The 25,562-nt window shown below is 43.3% G+C and overlaps 1 protein-coding gene across 3 annotated transcripts in view; it reads left to right on the top strand.

Moving 5' to 3' along the window:
• Positions 1-463: 463 nt before the first annotated feature.
• The window catches only part of Mfap3l (microfibril associated protein 3 like), a 35,828-nt gene continuing 10,729 nt past the window's right edge, over positions 464-25,562 (top strand). For 2 of the 3 annotated variants that reach the window (XR_007208504.1, XM_048330255.1), the window contains exons 1-2: positions 464-599; positions 20,961-21,388. Coding sequence is in view for 1 of the 3 variants with exons in the window: in XM_048330255.1 (XP_048186212.1) it covers positions 505-599; positions 20,961-21,388 (523 nt within the window). In the remaining 2 variants the exon portion in view is untranslated. Of the gene's footprint in view, positions 600-977; positions 1,235-20,960; positions 21,389-25,562 lie in introns of those variants that run through there. The other variant, XR_007208505.1, reaches the window with a different exon arrangement.

Here is a 25,562-nt window from a genome sequence, read left to right as displayed (position 1 = left end):
CCGCCAGGATCCGTAATTTGCAAAAAGGAAATCCACTTGTCCAGGTTTTCCTGGCAATCGACGGTGAAGAGGGAGGGATTGGAGGGGAAGGGCAGGAGAGGGGCGTGGCCAGGGACGGGAGAGGGGTGTGGCCAGTGGGGTGGGCGTGGCCAGGGGCGGGCAGGAGCCGGGTCCGCGCCCTGGAACTGACGACCTGCCAAGCAAGTCCCAGAGAATCCTGAGCAAGGATGATCACAATAAGCCACTAGCTTCCGTCGCAAGATCGTGCACCGAAGTATTTGTTCTACTAAAAAACGATCGTACTGTGTACCACACTCTGATGATCACGATCACACTGTGATTAAAGAAATTAAGCTAAGAAAGAAATGCAAATACAAACATTTCCTGCATGCCATGAAAAAATAATTTTAGAATAATTATACCAGTTTAACTATCTATCCTTTGGAGAAAACACAGAAACTGCAAATATTTCATTAAAAAAAAAACGAGAGGGAAAACTCCCGAATGCGTTCCTTCAAAAAGCCTTCAGCGAACTGGGGCGAGCAGGTCTGGAAGCCTCTTCCGGGCGAGGTGGCTGGGCGGACGAGCCCCGGAAACTGCGGCTCTGCGGGTGGGCTGTGGGCTCCCTCCGGCCCCGGGACGGCGCTGGAGCCCGCCTTTCCCCCGTGTCCTTGAGCGCTCGGGGAAGTGGCTGGGAAAGCCAGCGGGGCGCCCCGCGTCTGCCGGCAAGGACCAGTCTCGCCGTCCCGGCGGCAGCGCCCGCCCTCGGCGCCCCCGGTGGGCTTCGCGCGCTCGGAGGAATAATCCTCGGAGGGCCGGTGCGGAGCCCCGGGGATCGGCGAGTCCTGCCCCCAAGGCTGCGCCACTCCCGGGTGCACACGACAGCCGCGCCCGAGTTCGGAGAGCGAGGTACCCGCGTCGCCCCTCCGGCTCGCGCCCCGCCTCCGCCCGCGGCTGCCGCGAAAACCCGGCGGCTACACCACACGCTCCGCGCCGCCCGAGCGCCGCACTGGGCATGCTCGCCACGGGCCGGCCCCGGCGCTCGTAGGTGGAAGCTCCGCACTCGGGGCCGCCCGCGGCGCAGCCCGCATCGCTGCCCGGTGCCGGAGGAGGCGGCTGGTCCTCGCGGGGCGCTGCCGGGAGCCGGGTTTGCAGAGCGCGGCGCGGCGGCAGCTCTGGAGCGGGCTATGGCGAGGGGTGCACGGCAACCACCGGAGTGGCGCAGCGGAGTCAGGTTAGCGAGGGCACCCGGCGAGCCCGGGCGGCGGGGCGCGGGTGGGAGGGGGCCCCGCACGCCGGCTCTGCGGCCAGGCGGCTGCGGGAGCTGCGGAACTTTCGGGCGCTCGGGGCTGGCAGAGCCTGCGGCGGAGGCTGCGCGCTGGGAGGCGCCGCGAGGTCCTAGCCTGGGGCTCGCGGGGGTCGCAGGATGCCCGGGATCCATGCGGGGCCGGGGCTGCTGGGCTGGGGACAGCCGCTTCCCAGGCGTCTGCGGTCACCTTGGGAGGGCCGGGAGCGCGTTCCCCGCGGCGCCTTGCTCCAGAGCCTCCCCGATCTTCTGGGAGGAAGACCGGTGGCCTTCGCCGAGCTCGGGATATGTGTCTCGTGACGGTGCCTCAGTTTCCCCGGGCGGGGGGAGGTTCAGTGGCCGCGGTCCCCAAGGCTTTGAAGACGGGTCGTGGGTTGGCGGGGGCCTCGGCCTGACGATGGGCGTCCCGGAGCCTTCGCCTCGCCAGCGACTCAGCTCCCAGAGTTTGTCGCATTTGACACCATAGCAAGTTGACATCGCATCGCTTCGTGGCCAGGCGTGGGGAAACGTGCTTCGTTGGCTTAAAAAGCAAAGTGCTCGCAGAAGCGATTTATTCTAAACGTGAGCATTAACCTGCCTTCCTCTCTATAAAGTCTTGAGCTTGAGAATTGCAAAATGTATAAAACAAACTACAAAAAAAAAAAAGAGAGAGAGAGAGAGAGAGAAAACCAAGCAAACAAACGCTGATGGGTTGTGAGTCTATTATCTGCTTGCATTGGAGAAAATCAATTTGGGTTCAATTGCCATTGTTTTTAAGGACACTTGCTAGAAGTTTGAGTACAGTAGAAATCTTTATTTTGCCTTAGCTTTAAATTAAGAACTTGGAAACCTAGCATTGCAGAAGCCAATTTTTTTCAAGTTTTCTCACTTTTGTTTCTAGATGAAACACATTTTCCCCCCAGTTGCTACTATGCACAACATAGTAAAAATTGTTCAGGATGAAATGCAAGATGGGAAGACTTTTCAGGAGAGTAAGTTTGAACGATGTAGTTCTACTGACATTTATGAAAGCAGAAAGTGCAATCTGTAAGTCCCACCTCAGTTTCTACTATGGGTTCCTAAGGCCACGGGTTAGAACTCTTGGCTCTAATAAGACCCGAGTAATGAGAACTAGTTCTGCTTCTCACTAAAGCTAAATTCTCAAGCCAATTCCACTAAGTGCTGCTTAGTAGATTCCATTGTTGAATTAATTCGGCTTGTTGGAAACTTCTTGTTCTTATTCTTAATAGATTTTAGAGATGCATTGGTGCTTCCTTCGGGTGTGAAAAGTCTTTCCTGCTTGCTTACAATCTTTGAGTGGCTGGAACTGTGATTCTGGGTGATTTCCCACATGTGTTCTAAGCAGTGCTTACCCACCACCCCAATTTAACCACAAGAAAAGCTGGAAATTGCCAGACAACTGCAAAAAGCAACAACATGAGCACCATTAGACCTTAGACCTTCAGTTCGCCCTTTTAGCAGATAGTTTGGTTGGTGATGCTTAATGTTCTTACATGTATTTCTAAATATATGTATAGGAAAGTTGAGAAGCTTGAGAAACAGCACATATAATGGTGCTCATATAATGGTGCTCTATAAAAGGCATCAAATCTACCATGATGTCCTGTGCACAAGGCTTACACTGCCAGTTTACACAGTGCAGCAGGTCCCGAGGTCTCTCAGGCTGCATGCCTGGGTGGAAGTAGACAGAGATTCCTCTAAGCCTTGTAGTCTTCAAGATCTGTAAGAAGCATCTGGGCCTCAGTTTACCTTTTATGAATATAGAGTTTAATATAGATCTGTAGATTCTCTTTTGGGTTGAAGAATCCCAAATATGTTCACGGTGTTGGGGCAAATCAATGAGATGTAACCAAAAGCCTATTTACACACTTGCCTTGGCTTTACAAAGTCCACATTCCCATAACTTTACCAGCCAACAGGAGTTAGTTTGAAGGGGAGCTTTTACTTCTATGTGTTTGCATTTCTTTCTTGACAAGACATTCATAGCAAATCGACTTTAAAATTACATCTTTCTCCAACTTATGTTCCCTTAAATTTATTCAATTGCTTCTTTGGCTTATAATTTCAATACTTTTGGCAGTTTACATTTTGCTTAATTTGCAAATTAATGTTTCTTTTAAATATAAGAACTTCCAGACTCTGAAATAATAGTAAATTAATATTGTAATCACATATCCAAAATATTGAAGACTCATACCCGCAAAAGCCCAGTTAATTAAGTCATTTTGTTTGTTTTGTTTTATGTAACTAGGGTTTGAACTCTCACTTGCTAAGACAAGCAAATACTATCACCTCTCTAACTTGGCATCTCACCCACTAGGTGGGGTGCAACTTGCCTTTCTCTGCCCAGAAAGGACAATATTTTATCATCCATGGTAAATCACATTAAAATTAGAAACAGTTTTAAGATGTAAAAGGTTGATTCTTAATTTGCTTCAATACCTTCATGGGATGGTTATAAGAGTAGGTTGCTTACACAATAGCAACCACATAAAAGCAGTTAATAAGTTCTGTTCCTAACAGAAGTTCTATACATTGATTGGCCTTGCCTCTGCCTGCACCTGAGGTCTTTATGCACTAAAATATCACATAAATTTTTATAGTTAGGCCTCCAAGGCTGCAAAAATGAGTAAGACATTGTGACTCATGGTCTAGTTGCAGTGACATGCTTGAGGATAAATAAAGCACAGTGCAAGATAAATACTGCAGTCCATGTACACATAAGGGCATGAGGAGATGAGAAGCTACCCCTTGGGTTAAGGAGAGAAGAGAGCCTAGTGGAAGTGTTGAGGTCCATTGGATAATTTTGGGGAATGCTGAGAATGGTTTCTAATCTCCTAAGCAGTGAAGTGGATTCCTAGGCCAGAGAAACCCATTATGATAGGCACAGGAATGCCCCCCAAAGGAGCGCACTCTGAGACTTTGCAGACATGCGTAAAGATGGAGAGATTGTCCTGAATCAACCAGGTGATCTAGTGTCCATTCTGGGATGACCATACGTGTAGAAGGGAAGCGGACATTAGTGTCCCGGCCCCTGAGGATATTTCCTCTGGCTTGCTGGCTTTGAAGATGAAAAGAGTCACAAAACAAAGAACACAGGCAGCTTCCAGAAGCTGGCAAAAGCAAGAAAACAAGGGTTTTCACATAACAACGCCTTGATTTTAAGCCCATTAAGACTGCTGTTGAGAAAACAAAGGGGCATGATCTCCTTGATATATGACTGTTAAGGTGGGGGGAGGGGGAGACAGTAGAGACCAGGTCTTCGAAACCAAAAACTTCTTGTCAAATGGTATTTCCCACAGGTTTGGGTCAGTAACCGACCCTACATTATGTTACTAAAACCAAACAATTACTCAACATATAAAGGTCAAAAATAGACCTCTCAGTGGATCACAATAGCTCAAAAGCTATGTATGTACGTTCATATAAGACAAGGATAAGCAAACTCTATTGTTGACGTTACATTTAAAGTCCTAGGTGAATTTCTTTTGGCGTAGGCCACGTGGCTACTTTATATGTTTTTGGTACACTGTGTATTGTATATATGTCTACCTAATCTAGGGAAGGGAAAGAAAAGCATGGTGTAAGATATCACAAGAAATGTACACAGCCCTATTATGTAACTGTACCCCTTTTGCACAACACCGTGTCAATTTTTTTTTTTTTTTTTTTTTTTGCCAGTCCTGGGGCTTGGACTCAGGGCCTGAGCACTGTCCCTGGCTTCTTTTTGCTCAAGGCTAGCACTCTGCCACTTGAGCCACAGCGCCACTTCTGGCAGTTTTCTGTATATGTGTGGTGCTGAGGAATTGAACCCAGGGCCTCATGTATACGAGGCAAACACTCTTGCCACTAGGCCATATCCCCAGCCCCCAATTTTTTTTAATTAATAAAAAAAAAAGACTGCTGTTGAACTCCCGAGCCACAGTCATGTAAAATAATACATTAGTTCACCAAGTTTGTAGTGATCTTTTACAGGAGCCTTAGAAAGCCAACACCACCATGTACAAATAAAGACTTAGGATAAGGATACAATGGACAGGGATAAGACCCGGGGGAATTAAGTGATTCTATTATTGTGATCAATTCAAGGTCATGCAATGGGTTTTATCCTATTTTTAGATAAGCCTTGGAAAACTAGTTAAAATTGTTATTTTTTTTAAGCTAAGGATTTTTAACTCGCAATATAACATGGACAGGCTGCTGTCTGACTCGTTTTTCTAAAAAAAGAAAAAGTAATGTGAAGCTAAACCCCAAACTTCCTAGGGAAGTGTTTTGATAAAGGGAGTCTCTATAGTCATGGTCAGGGGCCAGTAGGAGATCTCTAAACAGCATGTTACAGTTCAATCCTCTGAATTAATCTGACATGCTATTCATTTGTGCTTATGCAGTTAATAACTAGAGAAAACTTTTACTCATAATTTGTCATAGAAAGCCATAAAATTAAAATAGGTCAAGACACATTTTAGCTAGAGCTGGCCACAAGTTAGGAGGGTTTGACTATTTTTTTTTTACAATGGGTTATCAGGATATAACCCATAATAATTCAGGGGTCCGCTGCTCTATTTCTGTTCATTGTTGTATTGTCAGTAGTTATCTGGTCTGCGGTGTGCATACCATGCCATGTAAGCAGAGAGCAATGAAACTCAAATGTAACATAATTAGCTTGAGAATGATGAGATTTCCTATGTGCCAACTCTTCACAGTTGCCAGTAGCTGCTTACAATGTCATAAGCTTGTAGCTGGGGGACTGCCACAGTCAATTACCAATGTTTGCCACAGACCCTGTGTTTGGCCAGGAATTGTGACAGCTATAAATATTATATCACCTCACTTCCAGGCTTAACATTAAGAAATCCATTCATTGTCTGCAAATACATTCTAGTTTGTTTTCTTTTTGTTGTTTGTTTTGATGGACAAGGCCTCAATACCTCCCTGGCAAAAATTTACAGTCTGATTGAGTAGCTATCTCTCTTGTGCCTGGAAAATCTAACTGAAGAAACCTACTTTTGTATTACAAGAGACAGAAGTCACTGTCATAAAAAAAAATTAGTAAGAGAAAAGCAGGTTTCTCAAAAAATGTGGCAAGGGGGGCTGGGGATATAGCCTAGTGGCAAGAGTGCCTGCCTCAGATACACGAGGCCCTAGGTTCGATTCCCCGGCACCACATATACAGAAAACGGCCAGAAGCGGCGCTGTGGCTCAAGTGGCAGAGTGCTAGCCTTGAGCGGGAAGAAGCCAGGGACAGTGCTCAGGCCTGGAGTCTAAGCCCCAGGACTGGCCAAAAAAAAAAAAAAAATGTGGCAAGGAAGCCCTGGGCTGGTAATATCTGCTACTGAAAACAAGAGTAGGATTTGATTAAATCTTATCTTAATAAAAATAAAACTGTACATATTTATATTGTGGAGCTTTCATTCATATAACTTCATAAGATTTTGACCCAAACATCCTTATGTAATGATGCAATAGTTCTTGGTTTTTTGTTTTTTGTTTTTTGTTTTTTTTTTTAGTTCTTGTTTTTTTGTTTTGTTTTTTAACTGTGCAACAGTAGCTAAGTATTAATCTGTCAATCAAAAAGAAAAAGAAAAACAAGCAACCAGAGAGAGACTCTTCAAAGAACAATGACATTTATTTGGGACTGAGCATTGCAATGGGAATACACTTGCCTTAGTAAACTATTGGGGTATGCAAAGAAGTTGATGCAAGAGGCAGACTTTATAGCAAAATGAGGGGGATCACATCCCCCTCATTTTGAAACATTTGAAACATTTGAAAAATTTGAAACAATGCTGGGTCATACTGATTACTAACAAGTATGATGTCAGTCTAAGGTTCAACAGACAGTTAGTTGCCGGGGAAGATGTCCTTTGTACTTTGTGTGAGGTTGTGCAGCTCTCTGTAAGCTTTTGTTCTGGTGAAAAATCTTTTGTGATAGTTATTACCAAGTAATCCTATGTAAAAATCCTTCCTTCATAAGTTCCCAGCTTAATTTATTTAGGATTTGATACATGTGACTCAACTTTTATTCTGACAGCCTTCACAGTCCATTCCATTTCTGGATCTGCCTTGATTTTCTGGATACTGCCTTTCTTTCCTTTCTCTTCCCTTGCTCTTTCTCTGGGGGTTGCTCCTCTGCTTTCCCATGATTCTAACATTGGGATTCGTGTAGGCCACTGTGTTCTTTTCAGGTGATTAGATTTCCCCTTGACTGCATCTGTCAGTCATCCATGCATTAATGCCTCCCAATTTGCATTTCATACCTGCCTCTTGCAAGTCTATATACCATCCATTCATTAACTCATGGGTTCAAAGGCTGGAGATGTAGCCCTTACCTAGCAGGTCTGCCCCTCTGGGTTTGAGCCTTAGCACTGAAAAGAAAAAAAAATCATGGATTAATTCAACAATTGTTAATGAGATCTGATAACCCATTAGAGAAAGAGACATGCAAAAAGACAATTCAGGCAAAAATATGACATTATGGGTAGAGCGAGTGAGAAGAAAATGTTCTCAGTCCTGAAGGCTTTTAGCCAAGACTCCACACTAAGTAAGAGCATGGCCAGTGTGTGAGGGAGGGAAGGAAGGCAGCGTGGGGAGGCACAGAGCCGCCGTGGAAAACTCTGGGAGTCAGCAAGGGTACAAGGGTACAAGCAAGGGTGGAGGTGATGGGGAGACTCAAAGATAACATCCAAGGACTGGCTGGGAGTCAGGATAGGAAAGACCATGCGTTCGCATGAAAGACTTTAGCTTCACATTATTAACAAATGAAAGACATGAAGTGGATTTTAAATCAAATATTGTAGTCAGCCAATGTTAGTAACAACATGGCAAGTGGCTTGAAGACTGGTAAGATGAGAGGCAGGCCTAAGAGCAACTAGTAAGGTAGTGCCAGTCAGAGATAATGAGTGCCAGAGCAAAACCAGCGAGCTTGCAAGATACTTAGGGCTGAGAATCACTTGGCTGATGGGGATATCTGGGCAGGGAATGAAAGGAGGGGCTTTAAACCACTCCCATGTAATTAATTGGATTATCTGTGTCAAGTATTAGAGAAATTAAGAAACCTGCCTGTCTGGAGGGATTGTGGGCTTGGAGCAGCTTTTCCAGGCTCTCCTATCCAGGGCCAAGACCTTGCAACTCTGGAGAGACCAATTTCGACAGCATGTGCTGTAATCCCACAAGGGATTAAAGTAGAACAGGGCATAGAGCCATCGCTAGGGCCACATTTGAGAGAATGGGGCAGTCTTGCCATTGCTGGACCCAGAATTCATTTTCTGATTGTTTCCAAGTCTTTGGGACTTCCAGATGCTGAGAAGACCAAAAGAAAATTGGTGTGGACTTCCCTCTTTCTGGACTTGGGGGGCAATTTATCTAGAGGGTGGACTGCAATGATGTTGTAATCAGTGGGAAAGAGGAAAGCTCCCCAAAGAGATATTTAAATGTAATCTTGGCTTTTTCCTGCCATTTGAGGACCTGAGTTTGCTGATGGCAGGAAGAACATAAAGAAAGGGTTGGTGCTTGAGGAAATCAGTGGGTTGGAGTAAATTGCTTCATACACAAGGGTCCACCCAGTTCACACGGGGTTGGAGGGTGCTGCCTGAACTAATTCAGATCATTCTCTCAGGTTCATTAATGCATGTACCTCTTCTAGACATGATGTACCGCTTTTCCCCAGACCTGTAATGATGGCTGTATATTTATGGCCTTGAGGACCAGATAGTGCCTTTCTTACCTAAAGGTCATGATTCCCTGCATGGAGATAGATGTACTATGATAAAAGGTACAAATCCACTATTTCCTGGTTGATTTCTCTGTTTCACTATTAGCCAGTAGCCAGGACTTTCTTATGGCCTGCTAGTGACAATTACACTTTCTTATTTGACAGCTGCCATTCTTGTCATTTTTGTATGTTCTTTCCCTCTAAATGCATGCACTCGGCTACACTGTCCTGCTACAGGCCAGGTCTCCTTTCCCTTCTGCTCTGGCCTTCTCCCTTTCCGCCTTTCTGCTATTTCTTCTGGAAAGTTCTAAATTGGAAGGAAAGTTCTGTTTGCTTCAGGATTTGAACAACAAAGATTACCCAGTTTCTGAATCTAGTTCATTTGTTCTCCATTTCAATGGTACACTTTCAACAAGAAAATACTGGAGCTCAGCTTTTCTCCCTCAACATCTGTCCTCATGACCTACAGGATTTTTATTGTCTTCTTGCCTGTGTAGGTAACCTCATCTCTGCCTCCATTTTATGGCTACCTTGGGTGTTAGGTTTTGCATTGTAGGTAATGAGTCATCTAACCCAAAGCCCTCTTTCTAAGAAGCCCTAGAGGCCCTCTGATTAAATAGAGTTTATGGATGAGTGCCCTAACATTGCATCCTGGAGTTCTCCAGACAAGCACACATAGCAGGTGCCATTCATAAGAGTCACAAAAACATCCTGTAACACAGGTTTTCATTCATTGTCATGCTGACTTTACTTCTACATTTTCCTGAGTCACCATTCCTACTGGGAAACTGTCCTGTCTCCATTATTCATCCCTCTGTTCTTCACCAACCTTTTACTTCCACAGTGATTGACTTCTTACTGAAAGTATTCTAGTGGTGCCCAGTGACTTTCTATGGCCTTTACCTAGTTTACTTCCTGTTTTTTGTTTTGTTATCACGGAAGGGATAAGCCCCTGTCGGATAAAGGACTGTTCTTAAACTTTTTCTGCTCCCTACTTCGATTGGTGCTAAGCTGATGTGAGTGCACTCATTCTTTGTGCTCACTTTAATGTATATGAATGTCTCCTAATTATTATTATCACCTTAAGTGAAGCTGACTGCCCAGATGAGAAATTATTGTGAACACTTGGAACGTGTGCTCAGCATAGCAAAACACATTGTTGTTTTTGTGCACATCCTGCCACTTGAACTCAGGGACCACACTTGCTTGGCTTTTTCCACTCGGTGTGAACATTCTATGCCTTCATTTGAGCTACACCTCCACTTCTGGCTTTTTGATGGTTAATTGGAGATAAGTCTCAGATTTTTCTGACCTGATTGGTTCAAACTGTGATCCTGAGACTTTAGCCTTCTAAGCAGATAGGATTACAGGCGTGAGCCACCAGCACCTGACTGATGTAAATTGTAAAACAATAATTACTTGCTATTTTAGACATGTTTGCACTCAGTTTGCCCAAGCTCTGGTATGCACTCACTAACTGCTGTGTGCAGTTCCCTGGACTGAAGTCAGAAGATGTGGGCACCACAAGGGTCTTCAGGGTGTGGGCTGGCGTCCGGGCTCTGCTGCTTCCCTAGGCATGTGGGCAGAATGGCCCCGGCCTGCCCGAATCTCAGAGCATAGTGAAGCTCCTAGGGGATAACGTGTGACCATGAGCCATGTTTTATAATCCATAAATGCTGGGCGATTATGAAGAATGTTATTGTCTTGCTCTTAATAATGAAGTCACGTGGAGTCGGAATCATAGGATCTCTTCAGATTTGTTTTTCATTGAGATCCAGCTCTCAGTAGAAGTTGTTAAAGCCACTTCATGTGTGGACTGTTAGTTATGCAATTCCACTTTGTGATAATGAGCTGGTAAAGCGAGAAGGAGGAAAAGCTATTTAATGATCCTCTCCAGTGATGCAGTGAGATTTTTTTTTCAATAGATGAAATCTTACTCTGAAGAAAGAAGAAACTTTAGTTGATCTAAATGGCTTTAGTGAATCTAAATGGCTTTAACCAAACATCCAGAGGCAAAAGGAGTAAGGAAAAGGAGGGGAAGGCAGATTGGCAGGGGGGCGGGGGGAGGGAAAGGGAGGGGAGAGGAAGGGAAGGGTTCTCCTCAGTTTCATAGCCCTCCCTCTTTTTCCATGTCACCTTGAGCCTCTGCCCTCCAGGCCACCTTCCTAGTACTGTACCAGCTCTGAAGTTACACCATAAGGCAAGGATGCATTTCTGAAGCATTTTAAAGTTCCATTTGTAGTAAAGAACAGACATTTCCTTAGGAGATGGGTCAAATGTGCAGGCAATGCAGGGTAGGTGTAGCTCACCACTAAGATGGCAATTGGTCTAAAAGGGCATAAAAATGGAAAAAATTTACTGACCCCTTGCTGTGTGTGAAGCATGTGTCTAGACAGAGGGGCCGGGCAATAAGTAGCAGCAGCAGCACAGCAAGCCCTCAAGGATCTCAGATCTTAATGAGGCAGACCCAGCACATAATTAAATAGAAGCTGATGCACAGAACACGCAGGTGGAGGGGGATGGACATGTAGGATGACCAAAGAGGACCCCGATGAGAAAGTGGACACTGGGCAAAGACCTGAGAGCATCAGGAGGGAAGTGTTTGAACCTCCCAAGCTTTGCAGAACTGGAACAGGCAATGAGAATAAGAAGGGCAAGGGTGTTGGTTAGCCTAACACATTCCAGGATTAGCAGCCGGGAGGGAGGGAGAGGTTGTGAAGTTGAAATGTAATCGAAGTCAGTCAGGGAGAAAGGCCTTCTCTAGTTGTAAGGCATTCAAGGAACTGCTGAACAACAACAAGAAAAAGAATTTTAATATTAAAGGGTTTGGATTTTTTTTTTAAGTTTCATTGTCTTTGAGGCCCTCCCCATATACAGATTGTTACTAATCATTAGAAGATAATAAAGGCAATGAATTCTGGTACTAAGCAAAGTCAACAAATATTTAAAGGCCAATTACATTGTGCTGTGATAGAATTTTGTTAATGAAAAGAATGGTTTTGCCTTGAGTGAATAACAAGTATATGAATGGATTTTATTCAGCTGGGGGGAAGGGGGGGACACAAATGAATAAAATCTTATCATTTGCATCAGGAGAGATCCTGGAGCATGTACAGTTAATATACGCTAATTTAAAAATTTTAAATTATCTCTCCAAGAGCTGACGCTCACAAAGCCTCCCTGTAGCAAATTACCAAGTGAAATGGAGATTTCTAGGCCCACGATGTCCCAGGTGTTGCACCTTGATGAGCCCCCAGTGGTGCAGCAAAGTGGTTCCTGGTCTGGAGGAAAGTCTGGAGCAGGCTACTGGCTCAGTCACCTGCGTAGTCCAGGTAGTAAGGTGAACGCGGTGAGGCCCTGTCTTTACTATGAACTGCCCTAGGGGAATGGGGCTGGAACAGAAAGAAGCCTGCAGAGGACCACTCCCCCACCAGCCCCTAGGTAGTCTCCCTTAGAAGCTGATTCTCATCCGTGGTGGAAGAAAGCATCTGGAGGGATCAGTGAATGGGAATTCCTCAGGCCTGGAGCTCTGGAGTCCATTTTCTTCATGCATACGAGATGCCCTATTCCCCAGGGAGAACAAGTGAACTCCACGGCACCCAAGTGGTTATTGCGGGCACCTGCAGGTCACAGAGGCTTGGGAACCACAGTCACTTGCCCTGAAGGTAGTGACTACGATGGGACTTGTAGCTGTACAGGAATAACTCCCTTGTTCTTTCCGACTTTCCACCCTCACCATTTCTTCCTTTCCCCTAGTCACACCCCGCTTGTATGCTCCATGGATAGTGAATTTGAGGACCTAGAGATGGAAGGGTGTGTAGCCCCCAGCCGCAGATGCCCAGGGCTCACCCATCACTTGTGAATCATAAACGGAGGAAAGGAGCTGATATCCACGGTCCAGGTTCTGGGTAAACCTGTCAGAACTGACTTTCTCCTCACATCTTGTTCCAGAATTTCTACTCTTGACCTTGACCCCAGGGACTGTCCTATTTCTTTGTTCCACAAACATGATCCTATCCCATTGCTGTAGTATAATCTCAGTTCCCTGGTTGTAGGGGGACCTGTGAGCATGTTCTTAGCACGTGCTGTGGCTTAGGAAGCAGAGCATGTTCCTATCAGAAGCTCCTCTCTGTCTTCATTGGCTACAGCTCATCCTTCAGGCTGATAACAAGTTCCACTCTTATCACAATCCCTCCCCACCCCCTTGTGCCTTTGTAAGATGGGATGGAAAACTGCCCTTCCAACTCCAGACAACGGAGATAATTACATTTGGCCAATTGGGAAGCTGTCTGTGCACAAAGACTCATTCTCTAGCCAGGCCTTAAGTTTACAGAGTATCTGGAATCAGCAGGAAAACATAAGCTCACAATTGCTTTGGGCCCTGTGTCTTATTTTAGAAGGCTGTCTGATGTCTAGACTAACTGCTCGGCAAACTGCTCAGAACACGGGTTTGCCTCTGTCCAGACAAGGGTGCTGGGCACCCTGGACTTGTAGACAGGCAGCTAGGATTTAACATCAGGAAAAAACACCTCAGTGCCCACTGGGGTCCTCTGAACATTTTCCCAAGCACCCAGGCTTTCAGATATCCATTAGCTCCTGCCAGTTGCCACTGAGTATATATAGGATTTTATACACTACATAGATCAAGGACTTCTTGCAAAATGGGTTTAAGATTCAATTACAAACAGAAATTTAAAGTTTAATCGCAGCAACTCAAGGAGACAGAAAGTAAAGATCTCAGATGTCTCCATCCACAGAAAGCAAGGTCAAGAGACTCCTGAGCTAGGCCTACACCTCACAACAGCACGATGTAGCCAAATAGTGACTTTGATTCCCCATTCCCAGCACCATTTCAGGGTCTTCAGTTCTTGAAGGGGGAGCAGTTAGCCATGAGCGCCACGGGGACGTACAAAGGGACCTTAAAATGGAGAGTACTTCAAGGCCTCCAGTTCTTGAGGAGGGAAAAATGTTAGAGAACAGGTAAATATCCTGTGTTGAGATCAAAATAGCCCACCAGAACTACAGGATGTCGTAAGATGGTTGGGTGTTTTTAGTACCCCACCCAAGTCAGGGTTCATGGAAGGCTTTAGTCTAGCCTAAAGTGAGTCAACTAAGAGTTCCTAGGATAACAAAGCCCCTTCCGCTTCCGTGAAAATGTGTGCCAGGGTTTAAATACTGGTCATTTCCACCCTAGAGATGACCCACTTTCAGCCTCTTGAGTGTGGATTATTTTCCTAAGAAACTTTCCTATTACTTTTATAAATAAAGACTACTGTAACAGATCCTCTGAATACTTCCCTTCTTTCCAAGTTTAACCAGGTTGTATTTAGTAGGATATTAACAGAATCGCATCTGTGTCTTAAAGTGATTTTTTAAATGACTTAATAACCCTAGAGAACCCTAACTTTTAACTCTAACTCATACGATCCTCTGTTTGTGTAATGAGAACCTCATTCCATGTGGGAGAGAAATGAGATGAAGATCTAGAATGAGATGAAGAGCTTCTTAAATTAGTTTCTTTTTAAGCTTGAAAAACTAGTTTAAGACATTGGTTTTTTGAAAAGTATATACATTTTGTATATCAAAAAAGTAAAGCTCTCTAAGGACCTTAGAGTTATAACGACATCTTATTTTGCGTCTCTCCTAGATAGTTCAGTGAGTTTAAACAGCTCAGCCAGTGGTGGCTCACAGCAATTGAGCATATCCGGGGTAGATATTCTGTCCTGCCCAGTTAGAAGCTGGGGATAGACATAATGCTATGCTTTAAAAAATTATTATTACTTTTATAAAGATGATATACAGAGGGGTTACAGTTACAAAAGTCAGGTCATGAGCACATTTGTGAACCATGTCACCCCTTCCCTGCTCTCTCCCAGTTTTTCCTTCCTGTCCCATCCACAGGTTATATAGTTTACTTTCAACATAGTGTCTAGTGAGAAATGCTACACTTTAATAGCAAATGAGACCAAAAGCCAGCAGGAGCACAGGGTCTCTCCTTGATCTTTTTTCTCCCTCTGCCTACCAGCTGCTCCATAACAGGGGCCCTAATTCTCACCATACATTGCATAGAGCCTTAAGTTTGAGACTATTTGTACATTTGAATGGCAGCACTACTGCTTGTCCTTGCCATAGCTCTCAGTGGGCCAGGAGTGGAGTTAGGAGTAGAAAGGAGAGACAAGCCAGGACTTGTCTTTGTCCTTGGACTCTGCCTGATGGCTCAAGGTGGCTCTCTGCAGACCCAAGTACGGCATTGAGTGGATTGTGCTACCCCAAGGTTATGATTAGAATTCATGATTCATGTGTTCCTATAGCTTCTTCACCAACAATGTCAGCCATTGGTTTTTGGCAAATAAGCCACACCTTAGCGATCCGGTGTGATTGTAGACATTGCTCCTGGAGGTCTAGTATTTAACCTGCTAGGAAATAGTCATTAAATCTGTATATTCTAACCCCTGTGGGTTATGAGATCAACTTAACTACCTAGAAATTTGGTGTGTTGATCTTGAGAGATGCTAAATAAGATAGAATAAGCTAATTTTGGTGCTGTCATCTTTCCTAAAAGGTATAAAATAGAATATTTTAAGATTCAAGTTTGGTTTTTACAGTAGTCATGGGGGTGTTTCTAATTACTGATGATAAATGGGAAAGAAAATTACAGGCATACATTTATAACTACAATGGCTTTAGTTTTGAAATTTTAGCATTTATGATTTCATGGGTATTCTAGAACCTGTCTCCAGCTCTTAGAAAGTAAGGTCTTCAAGCTTCACTGGAAACCTCTCAAGGTGTCTTCAACCAAAAAGAACCTTTTGTGCCCATGGCATCATTCCTGCACAAATGAAAATGCAGGTGATTCAGCTAAGAGTGGTGGCACATATCTGTAATCGCGGTTACTCAAGAAGTAGAGGCAAGAAGGCAGGGGTAGGAGAAAAGAGTTTGAGGCCAGCCCAAACAAGATAGCAAGACCTTTGGTTACAAAACCATAGGGGCGGGGAGGGGGACACTGGGTTCAATCCCAAGGACCTCAAGCAATAAAGAACTAAAAAAGAAGAAAAGAAAATAGTGATGACTCTCCTAGATATTGCAACAAGCCCTACTTGTGCAACTATACTAGTTACTCATCACAGTGGATAGGAAGATACCAGCAATAACTGTGCCAAGAGAAAAACAATGTTTCTTCATTTTGTTCAAAACACTCGTAAATAAGAGGCTCTTTTCTCCCAAGTCTAGAAGAACATGGCAATAATCTTGCCAACTGTAGGTAGAGTAGCAAGAACCAAGAACCAACAAAGCATTTTCCAAGCATTAAAAAAAAAAAAACAAGTACTAGAAGATAGGTAAGAGGTTAAATTAAAGAAAGAACATTTGATGGTTGCCAAATATCTTCTTTTTTCCCAAAGGCCATGAGCAAGCCATGAAGCTTAACAATTTGTCCATTGTAGCTATTGTTAAACCCTGATTTTGAAATCTGTGGTCTTTGTTCTTGTATTTTAAAGAACTACAGTGTAAGCTGCTGGATTATAGTACTTAAAAGTTTACACATTAGTGGCTGAATTGGCTTTCATAAAGTTAGACAGTTATGAACCATACTTTTCATGATCTTGTCTAAGATCCCAGTCTGATAAGCTAAAAAATAAAATAAATTTGTAGAATGTTTTTCTAGCACCCAAACTCACAAGATGTAGTGTAATTTTTTTTTTTTTACACAGTGGATTGTAATTTACTTGAACAATTGCTTCTAGGCTGATTCTACCAAAGTGTATATCTTTACACTGGGTGTCTGGTATTAAGGCCTACAAGTCTACTTGTGGATTTCTGCCACACAGGAACTCTCCTTTGTAATGGGGCATTTGCTCGAAGAGAAACGGAAGAGTACAGGATCATATGCTAAGAGGAGAGACTGAAGTTTGGTGCACACTGTATCATAGAGAGGTTAGAAAAACTAGACCCCCCAATAAGCCCTGAGGCCTGTAGCAAGGGGAAGGGAGAGGTGTGGACAGGTGCTTGAGATGGGTATTCAACCTCTAGGGAGTGGCCAGGCTGGCCAGTGCTATCACACCTGGAAGCCATGCTGAGATTATCCATCTCGTCTCCCCCATCCCCAGCTACATTGTGATTTGTTGAGCTTGTTCCACGTCGCCTAAGTCCCTAGCAGAATGCCCAGCACATGAAATGTTTCTCTCTATCTCTCTCTCTCCCTGTCTCTCTGGCTCTCTCTCAAATTTAGAATAAGAACTAAAAGGATATAGTATATGGATATAGTGAAATCTTTCTAAAACTACTAATTCCTGACAATCGATTTGATGCTTTCTTTTCAAAAACTTATAACTACCTTGAAGAAAGGAAACCACAAGTTCAGCCAAGTAAAGACGGACATGTTCAGAGTCACAGCAATGTCTATCACACCATTGCAGCTTGTGCTATCTCCCTTGGCCACAGGGTTTGTGCTGCTAGGGAATGTGCTGGCCTCCCCGGAGCAGGAAGACGCTTGAATCCTGAGGAAAGTGTGGAAATCCACAGCATTAACACTCTCTTCTCCCCTCCTGAAGACAACTCACTGCTACCATGTGAATGAACGCATATGGAATTGGAGTAATGGCTTTTCCTCTGTGAAGATATCTCCAATCATTCAGCAGACAGATCCATTGAGGATTCTGCGTGTCAAGGGCAACGTGGGGCTCTGGAGATACAAAGATAAATGATGAAGAGAGGATGGTCAGTCCTGTAGGATAAGGATAAGTTACAGTCATCAGTAGAACAAAATAAAAGAGTTTAGTAATAGACCCACCCACATAAAATCGATCATTTTTTGACAAGAAAGCAAGGTAATATGCTGGAGAAAGAATAGTCTTTCCCACGATGGTACTGAGCCTTAACCCTTAGGGGCACGTGTAAAAATAACTGCATAGAGTCAGGAAAGCTAACGCTGAGGAGGGGCACACAGGGAGGTGCTGGTGGTGATAGAAATCATCTGGCTTATTGTGACAGTTACATGGGTGTATGGATTTATCAAAAAAAAATCCACTAAAGTTTATATCTAAAGTGGTCACGCGTTCTTGTTTGTACATTATGCCACAGTAAAGTTGATTACTAGGGAAACATATTCTGAAATTCTCTTGCTTAAAATATCCTGATGAACGTATGATCCCAACTTCATCCTCTGGCTTTCGAGTCCGTAAGTGGCTTGTCTGTTTCCCTTAGGCATCTGCTATTAAACTGACCCTTGCTTTCTTACCAGGGTCTTGCTTTTTGACCTCACTGGTCCTGGCTCAGGGCCCGCCTTTCCCGTGAAGTCCTGCCTGCTTCCCCTCCTAATGCAGCACCCAGAGCCTTCTGGTGTTTTTCAAAGCATCTTTTAGTAACTGAAATCCTTATGTACACGTACGCTTATGTACTGCTTCTTCCATGAGAGTATAACCTCCCCCAAACATGAAGATCTACTCTTGGCATCTCTAGGATTGAGAATAGTGCTTTACACAGCAGTAGATGTTCTGTAAGTATTTCTGAACAGCACAAAAGTAAGGAAGCATAATCTGCCATAACAATGGCAACAGGGACACCTTGAAGATTGCCAAGTAAAGGAATGCTACTGCATGATTTGGGGTGTGCTATGGTTACTTTACCAGTGGTCATAGGGATTAGAGAAAGATCGCCCATCATGTAGAAGGCTGGCAAAAGAAAGTGATAAGAAATGTGCAGGTCTAAGCAATGGTTAAGAGGAGAAATACAGCATTCTGGGGAGATAAGGGCCACCATTGAATTCAGGAGATCCCTATCCACATCTGCATTGAGGATGGTCTCCTGGATGATACAAGAGATTCAAGAAATGAACCACTGCATGTTCTGCATATAAGACACTGTGTTTCTTTTTAAATAATTTTGAATTATCTGCAGAACATCTAGGTCAAGATGTCAAGTGGGGGCCGGGGGAAGATGTCCAGTGAGAAGTTGGTAACCACAATCTGAAACTCACACAAGAGTCAGGATGGGGATGTGGATATGGGAAGGAGAAGGTCGTCAATGAGAATTGAAGGCATAGGTACCCTGGTACAGTGACCAGTGCTGGTAACCCTAGCTACTCAGGTGGCTGAGATCTGAGGATTGAGGTTTGAAGCCAGCCGGGGCAGAAAAGTCTGTGAGACTCTTCAGTTAGCCAGCAAAAAGCCAGAAGTGGAAGTGTGGCTTAAGTGGTAGAGTATCAGCCTTGAGTGAAAAAGTTAAAGAAGAGCACCCTAAGTTCAAACACCAGTACCAGCATGAAAAAAAGAAAGGGAGGGAGAGAGGAAGAGAGGAAGGCAAATTGGCCTGCATTTCTTTTAAAGAAGAATGCCAAACTCTAGGGGTTAACTGACTTTTAAGGAGTGAAAAGAGTAGGAACCACTAAAGATTGAAGACTGTTGAGAGCAATCTGGAGGAGCTAAGGAAACTATGAAAAAACTTTTGAGGAAGAAGAGTTACTTGTGCCCGTTAACTATTTGGTAAGAGGAAGGAATGAACTTGGCAAGTTAAGTTCCCTGTGCAGAAGCTTGCTTTAGAAATCGAAAATGGTAGTTTGGAGAGTAAATGGAAGGTGAGGAAATGGGTTTAAGACATTGAATGTTTTCCAGAAATTGAGAAGAGAGAAGGGATTCATGTCTGCAAACCCTACGTAGGAGAAAAGTGGTCTTGGTTGTTTGTATGTATAATGCTGGGCTAAGATGGTGATTCTGCAGCTGAAGATGTCTATAAGTATTATGTGAAGAGAATATGAACTGACTGAGCACAGGCAAACATTACCAGGTGTCACCAAGGGCCTAACAAGCACTGGAGATAATTCCTTCATTTTCTCAATAAGTAATGATTGTGTAATTCTCTCTAATCATGCTCCGCTCCCCTGGGTTTAGTTGACAGGATGGGAAATGCTTGCCTGCATCTAAGTCATATACTGGCAAAGCAAAATGTGGCATGAGAACAAGGGAGATTGGCCTGAACTGAAACAGAAATAGGATGGGAAACAGGTGTAGGGTGGGAGACAGAGACTGGGTAAAACAGCAGAGCTAGAAATGCCAGTGTGGAGGCTAAGGAACCTGGAAGAATGGTTGGCTACAACCTTTAGATGGTTTATTAGAACTCAGTACTTACTTGGAACTTCAGAACTTGGAATTTGGAGGACTGAGTATGTTCCCCTAGGATACTAGATAAAATGGAGAATGTAGGAACAGGGTGAAGGTTAGATCTTTGGACAGAAGCATAGACACCTATAACATCACCCCATACATCCCAAGGCTCTGGGAGGCAGATGAAGATCATATGCAGGGAATTCCGTGAGTGATTAGTAGGGAACCGGAATACAGATGAGAAAAAAAAGCTGTGGAACTCATGGGCGCATGGGCCATTGTGAAAGATGTGTCCTGGATGCCATCACGGGCAGTTATGGGGATGCCAAGCTGATTCTGAACTTCTTTGTAATGCCAGCAATCTGAGCTGGGACCAATGTAATTGATGGGAAGGGTTAGAAACAGCTTTGGTGAACATTCATGCCAGCCACAGGAAAGACAGCCGGTGGGGTCGGAAGAAACCTTATAATGCATGATGAAGGAATCCCCAATCCCCCCCCGCCCCCCGCAGTGCTGGAGATGAAATCCAGAGCCTTCCACTGAGCTAGCCCCCAAATCAATTTTGATCTCCTAAAGTAAGATGACATCAATGTAACATAAGAAATATATCCATTCTTGTTAAGAACTATATTTTAATAGGAAAGCAAGCTATGCTGTTATTCCTTTGAACCAAAATTTAACATTGGAATCTTTTCTGAATGTATGTTTTAAGAATTATATAGGTTCATAGTTTAGCTGGATTGCTGTATTTTACAAATAATATTATAATGTTCCTATTTATGTATATAAATGTTCATGTTTATTTGTATGTAATTTTTGTTTTTAACAGATTCTTTCTTTCTTAACAGATTCTTAGTCAAGCACCATCTCCATGGCTCCAGGACAGGTTTGTCCCATGGCCTGCTCTGAACAGTGTGTTTTCTGAAAGAAGATTCCATTGGCAAACCATCTATTGCCTTACTGAACAAGCAAAGAAGATGGACATGTTGAAGAACCATCTGACTGTGTGCTTTCTACCTTCTGTGCCCTTTCTAATCCTAGTGTCCACTCTAGCAACTGCTAAGAGTGTCAGTAACAGCACTTTAAATGGCACTGACATGGTCTTGGGCTCTGTGCCTGTAATCATTACCAGAACTGACCATATCATAGTCAAGGAAGGGAACAGTGCCTTGATTAACTGTAGTGTTTATGGCTTCCCTGACCCACAGTTTAAGTGGTATAATTCCATTGGCAAGCTGCTGAAAGAAGAAGAGGGTGAGAAGGAAAGAGGAGGAGGTAAGCTTTAAAGTTCTATCAAATGTCAATTATAAACATGGATGTGAGAATTAGCACCCTTGATTATTAGATGTCTCATGCAATTCACTTCTTTTTGTTTAACAAAGGTTAAAAAAAGAATATATATCCTCAAGGATTCAACGCAATACTAATTCTATTGGTTTCTATTCATTGGCTCAGAAAACAAAGGGCAAACATTGAAGTCTTTTAAGAAAAGTCTATTGGAATTTTATAATGCATTCAAAACATTAGATAGAGACAGAAGTAAGATGGATTTCCCCTGTCATGTTCCATTCATTTATGAGAGGTTTATTTTCTCACAGAGAAATGGCCCAAATAAACAATGTGGCAGTTGTTTATTATTAAATGTCACTTTAATTCATGGACTGCTCATTTGAAGACCACACTTCTTAAAAGAAGTCTCTGTGAATATTCTCAACCACCCAGTGGGGTCATTGTGGGCTCCTGGGGACCTGGCTGAAGTTTCTGGGCCCAGGTCCAGAGGGAGGGAGGGATGAAATAGTAAGAAGGGACGAGAGGCAATGGGAGAATGCTTGGTTTATTAATGAATGAGTTTCAGACCAAAAAGTGTGACTCCCATTTCTAAGCCCTGAGCTTTTTCAGGAAAGACTCCAGCCAGAGACAAGATTGGAATCAATGCACTGCTTGTTTTAGATGAGAGAAAGAATTGTCTGAAAACACTAGTCTGGTCTCACTGACCTGAAGGAGTTAATCTACTTTCCTCAGCAAGCCACTGGGGGTGGAGAGTAAAGAAACCATTGTTCAAAAATAGCAGCTTATTCCTTTCTTGCATGTGTTCCGCTTCCCATCCCTTAACCTTTAACCAACGAACAGTCCTCAGAAGAGTTTATGCTCCAGGAAAACCTCCACTTTTAATCTTTCCTTCATTTTCTCTTAATTGCTAAGGAGAAAGGATAGAAATGAATGCCTTCTATTTCCTTAGGAGTTTCTCAAAATTACATGATTCCTGTTTCCCCTGTGTTTCCAGTAGAGTTGCCTAGCTGCCTGCGTTAGGGGGTCTGGCTGTCATTCTGACAAGGACATTACTTTTGCTTAGCCATCCAATGCTGTATGGTATTGTAAAGCTCATGCTTTACATCAAAATATTGTTACTATGAATTATTTGTATGTTTGATCTGGGAGAAGTCCACGTTCTATAAAATTAGGGAACCATAAAATGTTTACTGAAATTTGTCTGAGGTAGTGCTATTCATTGAGTGGCTATGACTAGAAGCTTCATGACAAACAGTGGAGAGAAGAGGGAATACCTCCCCTAACCCACACTCTTTTCCATTCCTACAGATGTTTCCTCCATGGATCACAAGTCAAACCATGGTGATGTCACACTTGTGAAGGGAGGGCTATAGCCATAGTAACTTCCACACTCCTATAGGAGCTATAGGTAGCCCCTATAGCTACCTAATCAGGTCTTTTTGTAGGGTGAGACCACTGCCAGGGATGTCAGAGTGACTGGGGGGAACAAGATTCCAGATGTGCATCCACCTTTCACCCGGACCATGAAGCAAAGGTTACCCCATTATGTTAAAGAGCTAGATACTAAAGAGATGGCACTAGAAAAGAAGAAAATTATAGGAACAATGTAGAGTTGGGACCTAAATTTCCATGTTTTGAGCATGCTGTCTCAGAGAAATATGCAGTCTTAATTGAAAAGGTTCTTGTAGCCACGGACCTAGTCTTGGAAAACAAGTAGACACTGCATTGGCATCTTCATCTAGATATTGACAGTCACACGTGTCTCAGTTATCTTTTATTTGTGAGGCTGAGCTGGCCTATAATAATAAATTACATCAGTAAATTACAAGGTAGCTGTTGGAAAGCCTTTGGCAGACAGAACTGCTCTTCAGAATTCAGTACTCTCCCATTCTTGGAGCCAGAGGCCTTGCTGATATAAGTCAGTTACCTTTTAAAGATCTCCTAAAGAAGGTGTATTTTCAGTTTTTAAGAACCCATAGTACTAGTAACTTGATGTTCCAGCTCAGCTTTTACAATTACAAGTGTATAATAATAGTAATTCTAGAGGGTAAGTAGCATGGAGTAATACGCACAATATTACAACCAAGAAGTACATAGAAAGTCTCAAAAGTGAAAAGAATATCAAAACTGAAAGATTCTTCCTCTTAAAAAGATTGGAACCATGGTGCTATAATAGGCTGTTAGAGAACTCATTGACTTTAGCTTTTCATTTTTGATAGAGCAAATACTTGTTTTATAGCATAGGTTTCATTTTTCAAACCAACTGGCTTGAAGTTTAAATGTCGCAATTATAACTCAACAAAGAAGGAGTTGAATATCTGATGGAAAATGATGCTACTACCATAGAACCTTCCCTAAATCCCACAACTACCACTTAAACCTAGCTGGCAAAATGACGATCGCCTTCATTAACGACTGCCATTAATGAAGCTGGTGTAGTTAGGTATATTATTTCTGATCCTTAAGATAAGTAGGATAGTGAGTTGTTACTAATCCTCTGTCTGGGAAACCAGGTGAAAGGACAGGATCTTACACAAGTCGAGTGTGGCCAGCTGGTGTTGAGTCTGACCTCTGTGCCAAACCAACATCTGCTTACTCTTCAGGTCTTAGTTGGTGAAAAGGGTTTGGGCTCATGGAACCCAACTGGGTATTGGTGGAAAGAATACCATCCTAGTTGGACAGAGTTAGAATTTGTGTGGTTACGCCTTGTATGTGTATGACACAAACAAGACAGAACCTAGGGCTGGGGATATGGCCTAGTGGCAAGAGTGCCTGCCTTGTATACATGAGGCTCTGGGTTCAATTCCCCAGCACCACATATACAGAAAACGGCCAGAAGTGGCACTGTAGCTCAAGTGGCAGAGTACTAGCCTTGAGCAAAAAAAAAAAACAGCCAGGGACAGTGCTCAGGCCCTGAGTCCAAGGCCCAGGACTGGCCAAAAAAAAAAGACAGAACCTAAAGGGAGAAGAGAAGTGAGTCCCCCCAGCTTAGTGGGGACTAATCAAGCTGATTAGCTGCCAAAAGGACTAAAGAATTTCTAACTCAAACTCAGGCTTTTACAAAGGCACATTTATTTGTCAGTACAAGAGAACTGATACATGTTGTTAAACTGCCCATTAAATTGATCATATTATTGTTTCTAATCTTAAATTGGATAACATGGTACCCTAACTTACTTGATATTTTGAGTTATTTGTTCAGTTGATTTATAATTCCTATACTCTCTCTGTGCTTCCATGTATATTGTAGGTCTGTCATGGCAGTACTCCTAACAAATAGTCCAGTGCATACATCAAGCATGAAGTCAGTCTAAGTCATCTGACCAGTTGCTCCTGGAGCAGGCCACCATTCATTTGGTGATTAGCCTGGAAAGAGGCAATTTCTTGTTTGCTGAGAAAGTGAGATAGCTATTATTCATATCAGTCCTGTAGCTCCTAGAAAGAACGAGATTATTTGCTGTCACTGGCAGCAATAGCATTTGGTTCACTTGGGTCCCTGGTGCTTGCCAGTTCCATTCTGCAGGATCAAGAGAGACTGACTACTGGGTAGTCTATGGCTGGAAGAATTGTTTTGGTAGCTCACCAAAGAATCAGTGTGCAGTGGTTCACCAACCATACTCTGGAAATAACTGAGCAAACAAGCAACATAACTAACTCCACCTGGTTACGAAATGTACTACTTTGTTTTTGTTTTGCTAGGGGTGAGTAGAAATGTCTAGTTGCCAGAAAACTTATAGGAAAAAAAGTACCAATTAATTTCAGGAATTAATTATCTAATGTATTTTTGTCGTGACATCTTATAGGGACTTTAAACCATCTATACTTAACCTTTTAAAAAAAAATTTTTTTATCAGTCATGGGGGTTGAACTTAGGGCCTGGGTGCTATCTCTGAGCTTTTTCACTCAACACTAGCACTCTTCCACTTTGAGCCACTGCATATTTCTGATTTTCTCCTGGTTAATTGGAGATGGGAGTCTCACAGACTTTCCTGCCCCTGCTTGAAACCGGGCTCCTCCGATCTCAGCATCCTGAGTAGTTAAGATTACAGGCTGAGCCACCAGTACCGAGCCACATTAACATTTTTATCAGATGATAAGTAACAAGAGTTTCAAGAAAGTCAGCTGATAAGCCCTTGTAAACACACCCTTGACTTGCTAG

The sequence above is a fragment of the Perognathus longimembris genome, chromosome 21, assembly GCF_023159225.1.
Source record: "Perognathus longimembris pacificus isolate PPM17 chromosome 21, ASM2315922v1, whole genome shotgun sequence".
Lineage (NCBI taxonomy): Eukaryota > Metazoa > Chordata > Mammalia > Rodentia > Heteromyidae > Perognathus > Perognathus longimembris.
This window is presented reverse-complemented; position numbering and strand designations above follow the sequence as displayed.